General features: G+C 54.9%; 1 protein-coding gene across 1 annotated transcript; it reads right to left on the bottom strand.

Moving 5' to 3' along the window:
* Positions 1-8,394: 8,394 nt before the first annotated feature.
* Positions 8,395-9,406, bottom strand: LOC127594896 (dnaJ homolog subfamily C member 8-like). The gene is given in 2 exon segments (XM_052056649.1): positions 8,395-9,061; positions 9,333-9,406. Coding segments are annotated over 2 exon segments (741 nt in total).
* Between the last annotated feature and the right edge of the window lie 2,475 nt (positions 9,407-11,881).

Genomic DNA, 11,881 nt, shown 5'->3' with positions numbered 1-11,881 from the left:
TCACCATTTGAACAGCAGTGGAAACCGGCCCTTCGCGGCTGCCAGCACCTCACCCGCCAGCAGCGGGCCTGCCATCAGGGAGCGAAGAGCAGGGCAGTCCCACTCCAGCACCAACTGCACCTCGGCTATCGGGTTATCATAAAGCGTGATCTCACGCAGCCGAGGGCATTCCAGCTTCGGCAGTCCTTTCAGCTGGTTCTAGTCTGTTGAGGATACCACGCATCCATACTTTCTATAGAGTCAGGCAGCCCTTGCATCGTAATAAGGGCTCCAGAAAGGGGATCCGGTTTCGGTAGGCGGAAAACCGGACCAGTCCTGGAAACTCGCAATCTGCCAGCTCCTCGATCGTGGTCAGTTGGTTGCTGTCTGATGAGGGGGTCACTCAAGCTGAGGTACTTCAGGGCTGGCAGTCGGAGTTCTTTCAAGCCTTGAAGGGTGGTGAGCTGGTTGGCCCCAAGGCACAGCGACTAGAGAAAAGGGTACTCTCCGCCCTTGAACTGAGTTATCGAAGCGAGCTGTATTCCATCGAGGATCAGCTGCTTCAGGGCAGGCAGGGCGAGGTGGATGACCCCGATCGGCTCGAACGATTTCAAGGAGCAGTCCGACACCCTAAGCCGTTCCAAAGCAGGGTCCTAGAACGATGCCTCAAGGTCAACACCGTCCTGGTACTAAAATTTCTTCTGTTTCATAAAAAGTATCAAATTTTGACCTTCTCCCCTATTTTCGAGAGCACTGCCTCGACGGACTCCCACTCTCGCATGCGCTGCTGGTAGAGATTCCTTTTGGACTACTCGAGGACCGCCGCCTTCGCGTGCATGTTCTTGCATTCCTGTAGCCTGCTTTCATAGCTCATCATTTTCTCCCTCAGCTCTCCATTCTCCTCCTCAGCGTGGTCAAGCGCATATACAAGCCTTTTATTTTCGATAGCCAGTTCCTCCACTTCCCTCCTGGATTTCTAGAGCTCAGCATCTTTTGTGGCCAGAGTTTTCTGGCAGTCTGCCAGCCTGGTCTCCATCGAATGCAGGTCGCTCTTGACCTTCTGGCAGTCCCGTTCTAGCTGCCCGTTATGGGAGATCCTGAGCTGCTCGCTTTCCTTCTCGTGGGAAAGCTCTTTCGTCAGCTATAGCACGTTCCTTCTTAACTCATCGATCATGGAATCTCTCTTTTGAAGCTCCTCTTCACCCTTTTTTGCTTTGAAGCCCGCCTCCCGCTCTTTCGACTGGTAGTGGGTGAGTTGGTTGGTGGCTTCGGCCAGTGCCTTCCGGGTTTTATCGAATTCTTCTTTGAGATCAGTCGCTTCCTCAACCTTTTTCCGATGCTCCTTTTCTAAGAAGTCGATTCGTTCAGTAGTATTCCGCTCGGTCACTAGGGCTCCTTTCTTTAGGCTGTCGGTCTGCTGCCGGTATATGTCAATCTCCTCTCTGGCCTTCGCCAGCTCCTTTATGTTGTTTTTTAGGTCTTTGGAAGTCCTCTCCAGTTCCCTTTCCTTTTCCTTGAGCTTTTCTCGGAGGCCCATAATTTCAGTGGCGGCCTTGTCGCTTTCGTCTTCAAGGGTTGCTATTTTCCTAGCCTGGCCCTTGAAAGCGTTTCTGGCCCTGTCCATCTTTTCTTTAACCGCTCGCAGATGGTCGATCGAAATCTCCTCGACTTCAATTTCCCTAAGCTTTTCCTCCTCAAGGTCAGGACAAACAGCCTGTGAAGCAGGATGGAAAGCACTCGTTTTAAGAGAGAGGGCCAGCCTTCGGTTGCTGTTAGATGAGATCATTTGAATTATCGATGCATCTAAACAAAAATTGATTCATTTCTTGAAAGCGAAGATTCTAAACAATTCTTCGGACATGATCGAGCTGGAAGGCCTCTCGAGCGGAAGGTTGCAGACAAGCTCGCTGTCGCCTTGCAGTCTGATCCCTTTTTCAAAGCCCAGCATAACCGATCCCTTGCCTGTCTCGTGATGAGCCTGGCCTCTTCCCACAACCCCTACCAACGGAAACGCCAGCCTCCTGCCTACATGGCTGCGCCTGTTACGCTGGTGCAAAAGCTGTAAAGCATGATGTTTCTGCAGCACCCCCCTCTTTTCAGCGCACTTCGCTTCCAGATCCTGAATGCTCGTAAGTAAAGTTTATTTGGGCAAGTCAGTCATGCTATCAGAAGTGAGGGCAATCCTATTCTTATCTGCTCTCTGGATGAGCTTGGCTGCCAGCAGGACGTTTAATGAATCGTAGATACGCCTTTTGGTGCTTAGAGCCTCGCGGGGGAGGGTGGGCCCTGACTGCGAGATGACCTCCATGGCCACCTCCATGAAGGTCATTGGCTGTCCTCTCCTCAGGACTGCGAATACCTCTTTGGTCAGCCGTTTCAGTCCGCGTATCTATTTGCGCGATCTTTTGAGAATTGGCGGACTTTCGTCCCTGGGGGCCAGGTGGCCGAGATCGTCCTCCATGTCGAAGCTCAGAGGGTCATTGTCAAGACAGCTGAGTTTGGGGGAGTCGAAGATGGCCATGGTCAGCGAAGAAAATTGGTTATGTTTTTCCTCATTTTACAGATTCCTCTCATAATTCTTCTTGGGTGAGAGGTTAGGTGAAATGTGCGGGGTCCTGCGGGTGTTTTCAAGCAGGTCGATCAGCTCTTCCATTATTAATCTTCAACTAACCTGCCCGCCTAAATTAAAAAGGTGGGAAAGAAATTTAACCATTTCAATTGGTTTTTTCTTAGAGTTCAATGCTCGCGTCCGGTAGGCTGTCGCATGAAGCCAGCGAGGCCGTCTCTGGTCTGGGTGGCTCTTCGGCGGACTGCCGCCGACTGCGGCAGCACAGCACCGTCACCAGAGCAAGCAACGGCAGCAGCACCGCCAGATGCCACAACTCAAACTCGAATCCGATAAGCCCTTAACTAACCCTCTCACCAAAGAACACCTCCTTATGCCTGTAGTTGAAGAACAGAGGCTGTCCCTCCTTTCTAAGCTCCATCTGGAAGGTCAGGTACAGGTGGTCACCGAAATCCAGGGAGTCATTGAACATGACCTCGAAGGGCTCGATGACAGGTAGGCTGGTGGCTGGGTCTCTGCGGAGAGTGATCGAGTGGGAGGAAAGGGAATGGCCCTGTCGGCAGTTGGCAAGAGATTGTATGTCCTTCTGGGATTTTGTGAGGTGGATGTGAAAGACGCCCGACTAGGGGGCCAACTTGCTGAAGTCCATCTGTCCAGGAGTGAAGCGGATCGCCCCAGACTGCAGTTACTTAGCCTTGACGCTGCTGTCGAGCATGGTGACCAGGCTGTAGGGGTTGCGGGCGATCGAGAATTCCATCCTCCTGACCAAGAAGAATGCAGAGTCCTCTGAAAGCACGTTGAAGAACATGCTCCGGGAGTCATCCATATCCCTGGAGAAGATGGTATGGCCCTGCCCGACAGAGTGCATGTTGAGGCCATGGCCGGGTACTTTGTTGACCGTGTTTTCCAGGCCGTGGTTGTAGAAGAACTGCAGCTGCCCCTCGCACTCCATGAACTCAACCATCTGGTAGCTGGCCTTCAGGGGGGCTGACATTTCGAAGATGGTGCTGTCGTTGGAGGAGTGGCGCCAGGCAACGGAGTGGTTCAGGGGCAGGATGTTCACCTTGTTGGAGTTGGCCAGGATGGTCGCAAAGGCGGTGGTGCTAGCCTGGCTCAACTCTGCACACAGCTCGATCACGTCCGCTTTGGATGGCCTGATCGTCGCGACAGTCATGTTGAAGGCCTCCACAAAGCCGATTTCAGACAGCAAGGAATTAACCCCTTCGCAGTTGACGAGACAGCTGGCGGTCAGCTCCAGCCTGCCGTGCTACGCCTCTGCAGCCAAGTGCACAGGGTCATCGATCTTCTTCATGGTCAGACACTGAGACTACCCAGGCTCAAGAACCAGGGACTTAGGCTCGCCGAACCGCACATACAGGAAATTGGACAGTCCTTCCCAATGAAAAACTGACTGTCCTCGAGCGCAGTCAAGGTTATGAACACCTGGTTGGTGTTCAAGTAGGGGTTGTAGTCGTTCTAGGGCAGCTTGAACTCCAGCACCTTCCTGCCCAGGCCGGCTGTGGCATTCACCTCCAAGACCTTTCTATCGCCCGCCTCATCATAAGTCGAGGCAGCGATCGCCAATTTCCCGGCCTGCACCTCCATCGTGACAACCACCTCTGTTCCAGCGTAACAGGTGTATTCCCGGGACTAGTTAGCTGCCAGCTGCTGATGCACTCTCGCGGAGTCGATCTCGACAGGCTTGCCTGCCCGCATCCATTTCAGATCATAGCGGTACTCTTCAGAGCGGTCCCCAGTATTGCCGATGAACGATACGAGCAGGACGTTGCTCGCATCCTCCATGAAAGCGCGGGTGCCGTTGCGGCTGCCCGCCCCGATATCGAAAAAGCTTTAGTTCGAGACCATCACAACATTCTTCATGTCCTGCATGGCCTCCTTGATAGTCGTGTTGACCAGCAGGTAGTGGGAGAACAGGATGGTTTTGGGCATAGGCTGCATCTAAAAGTTCACTGACAGGTTCGGCAGGAGGACTGATTGGCGTGATGGAACGACTCCAGGTTGTAGAAATATAAGTGTTGCGCTTCAGGGCGATCGTGGCATAGCGGTAGCTGTCCAGCGTGGCGTGGATGATCGATATCCCCGAGGTCTCGGTTATCAGGGCAAAGTTGATAGGCGTCTCCTTGTCGGTAATGACGACGATCGAGTAGTCGCCGGGCTCCTTCATCTCAATCCAGTCACAGTTGTCTTATGTGAGGGGGTACTCGAAGCGAGGGTAGATCACTCTGCAGGTCAGGTTGGCCTCCACCCTCGGGATCAGCTCCAGGTAGGTCGGCATGTCCTCCAGGTTGTGATGGTAGTGCAGCATCACGGGGCTTTCGGGAGTGCTGGTGGCCATCTTGACGGGCAGGTTTATGTAGTTGTCCTGGGCGGTGATCTCGACCGTTGACTCGCCCTAAACCTGCACCATGAGGTAGTCGTTAAGGTCGGGGTTGTAGCGGACAGTAGTCTGCGAGAAGTTTCCTTGCTGGAGGCTAAAGCTTTTGTACACCTCTTCATCATCGACCCTGATCTTGACTTTAACTGTGCCTCCGATCGCCTTGATATTGACGATGATCATCTGAGTGGAAACCTCGCCTTTGTAGAGCTGGAACCGGAACAGCTCACCCCCCTTGACAGTCAACTTGTGGGGCAGTCCCTTTTCGAGCGGAGTGCCTGCCGCGTCCTGCATGCGGGCAGTCAGCACCACATTGACTACTTCCGCCTGGCCATCCACCTTGCCAATCAAATGCAAGGTGCACATCGTCTTCTCCCCGCAGTCCTACACATCAGCAGTCGAGAAGCTGCTATAGTCCAGGGCAAGCACATTACTCTGCTCCGTGACCACCATGTGCTTCAGGATAGCGACGGTTGAGCTGGACTGCACGGATAGGCTGTAGTGCTCGTGTCGGTGGAGGGTGAGTGACAGGCAGAACTACTGGCTTGGTTGCGCGTAGATCTTCACTTGGTGGTTGACTATCGCCTGCTGGCATTTTTGATTTTGGGAGCGGACGAAGCATCCGACCGACACCTCGCACGAATCGGGCAAGACTGTGAGTTGCTTGATCGCCTCGATATGGACAGTTTGCCCGTTAAACTCCTCCTGCAGCACGTACAGGCCGTCAAACCGAGGCGACACCTCTCCCGACTCCTCTTTGCTCCGCACCCTAAACTTCCCCGAGCAGTTCTTAAAGTCGACCGAGAGGTCAGTCACCCCTGTCACCCTCAGATCAAGCATGACACTGCGCACCTGCGGGGGGATGGAGACCAAGGTGGGCTTGTCGCAGAACAGGGCGGTGGATTTTACTGTGTTCGAAAACAAGGAATCGATGGAGAAGACGTTCAGGTTTATATGGGCGAAGGTGTAGCTTTGACCAAGGCGTAGCAGTGTCCGTCTGAGGATTGGGTGGCTGCGATGTGGGCGGTCGGGTTGGCAGTGGCCCTCCGCTCGAGCAGTTCGGCCTTGCTGCTAAAGGCCTCCACCCCAGCCCTGCCGGCGAACACCGCCAGATGGAAGCTACAGGCATACTCCACCTTCGCAGAAAAGATCCTGGTGTCGCCCTTCTCGATGATCGAGTCATACCCCTTACGAATATGCATTTCCGTGACTTCTTTGAGCAGGCTCGCCCTGATGTAAAAGGGCGGGTCGGCTCCTCTGACCTCGATCTTGTACTGGCACACTTGTTGGGCCAGGTTACAGTCCTGCTCGTTTATGCCGTACTGGTTGTTTACGACATGTCCGGTTGTGCTCTGCAGTGCGGGGAGACTGTGTAGCCGTGGCCGTTCTTGATATTGGACATGACGTGCAAGCTTATGTTCTGGCCGATCTGCTTCGTGTCCTTCATGAGCTGCACCTCAAAGTATTTGCTGTGGAGGGCGGGGTTCACCTCGAAAATGAAAGCTGTCCGGCTATCCTCCACCAGCAGCTCAGCCCCATCCGCCAACCACCCAGCCTCCCCCGCCACCACGCCCACCGTCACCTCGACAGTCGCAAAGTCCATGCTCTACACAACCACGCTCCGGTCACTCTCCCCAGGCTCCAGCTCATAATAGAACAGATAGTCCTGATCGGAAGAGAACACCTCCTCGCCACGGTGGAAGATCTTGATCTCGCCAGTGTACAGGTGAATGTGGATGTAGAGGGGCTGGCTGCTGTCGGGCAGGGTGTACTTCAGCTTTTATTCTTTGAAGATCTAGCGCAGGTCGGAGCCCGCTTCCAGAGTGACTTGTCTGACCCCGGCCGGACTGACGTACACTGGCAGGAAGGTCAGGTTGAAGGACATCTCTGTGCACATCAGTAGGATGGTGAGGGTCCGCTTGTCCGCCTGCAGGATGTCTGCCTTCGCGATCTTTATCATCGCCCTGTTCTCATAGAAGATCTGGTTATCGAATTGCGGGGTCGGCCCTGTCGGCATCTTGCTGCCCAGTGCCGCCATGAAGGCCAGCTATTTGCTGAGATGGTGCAGGTTCGAGTTGAAGGCCAGCTTAGCCTCATAGTAATCCGGCACACCGTCCGGGAAATCAAGGGTGAGGGAGTATACCAGGACTGCAGTCCTCGGATAGGATCGGGTCACGGGCTTGCTGGAGTCAACCTTTTCGACCTAAAACTGCTGCAGCATCAGCATGTAGTGGCAAGCGTCAGGGCACTTGATCACGGCACTGATATTGATGGGCTCGGACTTGTAGAGTGCTTATGGAATGTGGCATACGATGTAAAACTATCCTTGGCATGAGATGGTCGTCGGCTCGGGGCTTGAGCTGGAGGTGATTGACACCTCCAGCTGTGCGTTCAGGCGCCAGTCTGACATCACTCCCTCTGCGACATAGTAGAGCACAGTGTCCAGCGCGATGGAGGCTGGGTCGACCGTGACCACGAAGGTGTCAGCCTCGTCAGCAGCCAGGTACCGGTCAGTCTCGGACCCCAGGCCTGTGGTGAAGGTCTTGTTGGCGGACAGACATGCCCCCCATATCACAAAAAAGAGCATTATTAGATACACATGATTTCTTAATCTAACGATGAATCGCAGGTTCGGGGACGAGCTGACCAACCGGCCTGCAGGACTGCCCTGCCCGCTCAAGGCCAGGCCCCAGGACCCAGCCCTCCACCAGGACTACTACTTCGAGGCCTTCCGCTTCTGCCTGCGCAGGGAGGGACAGCTGTCTTGCCAGTTCGAGGAGGACGGGCTCAGGAGGGTTATGATTTAATGGATGCTCGAAAAGCAGTTCGAAATGGGGCTTCGGAACGAGACCCTCTTTTCGGCGGTGCTCATGCTCGACCGCCTGCTTGCACTCAGACCTAGAGGCTTGGAGGCCCTTGCGTTACTGGCCTCTGCCTGCCTGTTTTCAGCCAGCAAATTGCAAGAGGTTTCGAACATGCCCGAACTGCACCGCTTCCTCGACAGCGACATGGCCTACACCTCGCCCCTAGAAATCGTCAGGCTCGAAGGCCTCATATTTTCGGAACTAGATTTTGAGGTGCACCATTGGACCGCCTACCAATTCCTACAATTTTTCTGTGACCGGGCTGCCTGCACCGAGCAAGTCACGGCAGCAGCCACCACCCTTGCTAAGATCTTTCTCATGGATCAAGAGTCGACGCAGTGGAAGGGATCGGCCATCGCGGCAGGGGCACTACAGCTAACCCTGCAGCTGCTGAAAGTGCCAGCAAAGGCCAAGCGCATGGACACGATCTGCAGTCTCATGGAAGCCAGCAAGCGAGAATGGACCCGGATATCAAAGCTAATCTGGCTGAGCTTCCTGAACCTTACTGAGGTCAGCACCTGGGTGAAGCAGCTGCCGGACCAGATTCTGAGGCTCAGGCAGGCGTGAGAGTAATTCCTCTTCATCCTTCATCACTCCTGGCCTGGAGAGTTGTCCCGTCTGGCCTCGGGCTTGTGGACCAGCGTCCTGATGCCGTAGTTGCTCTTCTTGCTGCCCACCATGCCCTTATTTTTCTGGAAGGCCCGCCAGTTTGACACCCTGTCCTCTCGGGTCTTTTCCCACTCCTCCTCGGTCAGGATGCGGTACTGCTCCATGGTCCGGAGCCTTTCTTATTCCTCTGCCTTTGCTTTGAAGCTGCTCTCCTTTGATTTTTCCAAGTGTCTTTTTCGCTCATCCATCTCCTGGAAGATCTGGTTGTAGGTGTTCCGATACTCCGCGTCAAAGCTGTCTTCCGGAAGAGGCGGTAATCCTGCCTTGCTCCGCTTTCGATTGGCCCGGTCTCGTTAGTAGCGGGCCCTTTCTAAGCCCTCCTTCATGACTCTGACGTAAACCATCCTCTTGTCAGGATCCCTTAAGGCCTTGACTGCCCGCTCGCACATCTGAAAGGCTTCTTTCGCCCGCGGGTCCTTGTTGCGGTCAGGGTGCACCAGCCTCGCCAGCCTGCGATACTGCTGGTCTATCTCTGCCTCGGTGGCCTCGGACTCGAGCAGCAGGACGTCAAAGGGGTTATAAAACCTGACGCTGATGAGTCGCTCTAGCTGCGCGTCAGGCTTGTACTCCCCGGGGCGGATGTTCTTGCTAGCCACTTAGTGTACATCCTCCAGAAAGGCCTCGAAATCCTTGCCAGCCATAAACACTAGCGAAAATGAACAGCACCGCACGTCTGCAGTCTGGACTGGCCAAGCCCGCCCGGGCACAGCTCCCGCACCATGATAATGCTGTCAGCGTGGGTGCTTTTCGTGGCACCTTCAGCTGGGTGGTCTACTAGCCAACTGCCCCTCACAACCCCGCTGATGAGTCCCATGGGCGGACCAACTTCCAAAACCTGTTCATCTCGAGTTTCACATACCTGTGTCTGGGGCTGACGGGGATGGCGGTGGGCCGCAGTGAAGCCTCCTCGCTGATCTTTACGTTCATGATCATCGGGATCAGCGCGATCAACCATCTCTGCTTCAGCTACCTGGCCCATCACCTGCCGGTGGGAGGGGTCGGCCCAGCCATTCGATCAGCTTGGCCAGCCTCAACCAGGCCCTCGGGATGAGCTCTGCCACTGTTATCGCCTTCTATCCGGTGCTGCAGAAGCTACCCATGTTGCTGCTGTTCCTGTTGATCATCTGCTTCCAGATGGTCTATGCGGTCCTGCAGGTGCTGCTCGAGGGGTTTCAGCACCTGGACCCTGCGGGGTGCTGTCTGGTGCACATCTTCGGAGGGGCGGTGGGCGCTTACCTGACTTCGAGGTTTAGAAAAGCAGCTGGCTCAAGACCCAAACTATAACCCTGGCGAGTATCTCGCCCTTTTCAAAGTGCTGGCGACGATGGGCAGCATCTTTTGCTGGCTGAACCTGCCCTTCATCGTGGCGAACGGCCCATTCCGAGCACAGTGCCGTGGCCTTCGACATGATCGTTGGCATGGCTGCCAGCACCAGCGCTTGCATCATCGCCTCAGAGCATTTCCGTGCCACGGTCAACGAGAAGGACGGATTCGCCTCTGCCATGCCGGCGCCTTCGCGGTGTCAGGGATTGCCGGTCTGCAGAACAACCCTGCCGTGTATCTAACCATCGGCGGGCTGGTCGGACTGCTGACTTCGGTGCTGATAAACCATGCGAAGATAGCAGCTTTTTGGATCGCCAGTTTAGACGAAAAACCAGACTAGAACGAAGACGGCGAATAAAAGCAATGCTGTGCCCGACTTTACGATCCAGCTCTCAACATCACGATCATGTAATCCCCTCCGTGATAGGCATGCTGATACAGTTCGGTTTTTCCTTGGCCTACAGTCAGCAAGGCAGCTCGGTGGTTAAACTGCTGCCGACGGGGCGAAAGGCAGTGGGTGCGCAGTCTCAGCAGCCCCTTCATCGCGGGCGGTGCTGCAGGTGTGGCAATGTTGGGCTGCAGCCTGCTCGCCCTACTGGAAGAACGCTTCCCTGCCTATTTCTCAGACAGCGGCTACGAGCTGCTCGTCAGTAAGGACAAAGTGGAGTAGGCAAAGCTCAGCTTATCGAGCAGCGGGCACGGATCATTGTGCAGAGCAAACTGGCCTGACCGGACCCAGTTCGGATTGATTGACTATGCGCAAAAAACTGTTCTTTGGATGACCGTCTCTTTCGTGGCTGGTATCGCCAGATCAGAAGGTAGTCGTCCGCCCACCCCTGACGGAGATTTTGATAGCTGCCCCATCTGCCAGGAAGAGTTCAGGAAGCGAATGTGCGTGTACTCGCTGCCCTGCTAGCACAAGTTCCATCTGAAGTGCGGGCGGCGATGGATCACTCGATTCTCGACTTGCCCCGTGTGCAGACTGGTACTCGAGCCGACCCTCTCCTGAGCCAGGCTCGTTTCAGTCAATTTGATAATTATTTAATCACTCGCTCTTCGCCTTGCCTTCAGAAAGGCTGCCCTCTCTTCTTCCCTGGGCAGCAGCACTTTCCCGAACATGCTGCAGATCTTTCTTAGAAGGATTTCATGAGCGAGTAGCGGTAGCTGTCCAGGCTGATCTGCGCGCTGTAGAGTTCGATGCTGTTGCTCAGGTTGCCGGTGATCATCAGCAGGTGCAGCAGCTCGTGCCGGCCGGTGTTGGGGATCGGCACGCCATAGGCCTCGTAGTCGAGGTTGAAGATGAACCTGGGTCTGTGGATTGTGATCATGAGGGAATCGTAGTCAGGAGCAATCGTGGCCGGCCGTTGGTCGGTCTCCCCTCGTTAGAACACCACCACCGGCCCATGGATATTTTCTCTCGAGTTCTCGATGTGCCGTTCAAGCGAGAGTTTGACATTCTTGACAGTGGTCAGCTCTTCAGGCGAGTTGATAACGATGGGAGCGAAGGCGGACCTCGAAAACAGCGAGCGAAAGATCTAAGCTGCGACAGCTGCACATACAGGTACCGGCCCTCCTCGTTCCGGAATTTGATCAGCCTCAGAAAGACTGGACTGCAGCGGTAGATGAGATAGACCACGTCGATCGGGGACTGTAGATTGCAGTATATTGCCGTGCCGGACTTGGTCCTGAGCTTGGGCTCGTGGTTGAAGGGGCTGGCGTTCTTTGTTATCTTGTAGAATCCGGCCGCCAGTAGAGCTAGCCGCCCTAGCACTAGCCCGTTCAGACAGGTCAGGAATCTTCTTGGGATGTTCATCGTGTCGAAGGCGTGCTGGTCAGGCTCGGACGAGCATGGCGATGGCCCGTTGATAACCAGCAGCAAGGCGACTATAGCCAGGAAGGCAGCCAGCTTGAGACAGGCCAGAGGCAGGAGCACCACCTGCATCACCACCTGTCGGGTGCTGACCGGAAGCTGCTCAAAGGGATCAATCTTACCGATTCATTACAAATGGGCTGGTTTGATTAATCCGAATATATTAATGGACCTCAAAGAATGGTGTCTGAGACTGCAGAGGCCCTGCCCTAAAG

Source organism: Hippocampus zosterae, unplaced genomic scaffold, assembly GCF_025434085.1.
Source record: "Hippocampus zosterae strain Florida unplaced genomic scaffold, ASM2543408v3 HiC_scaffold_303, whole genome shotgun sequence".
NCBI lineage: Eukaryota > Metazoa > Chordata > Actinopteri > Syngnathiformes > Syngnathidae > Hippocampus > Hippocampus zosterae.
The sequence above is the reverse complement of the archived record's forward strand: the minus strand, read 5'-3'. Positions and strand labels throughout refer to the sequence as shown.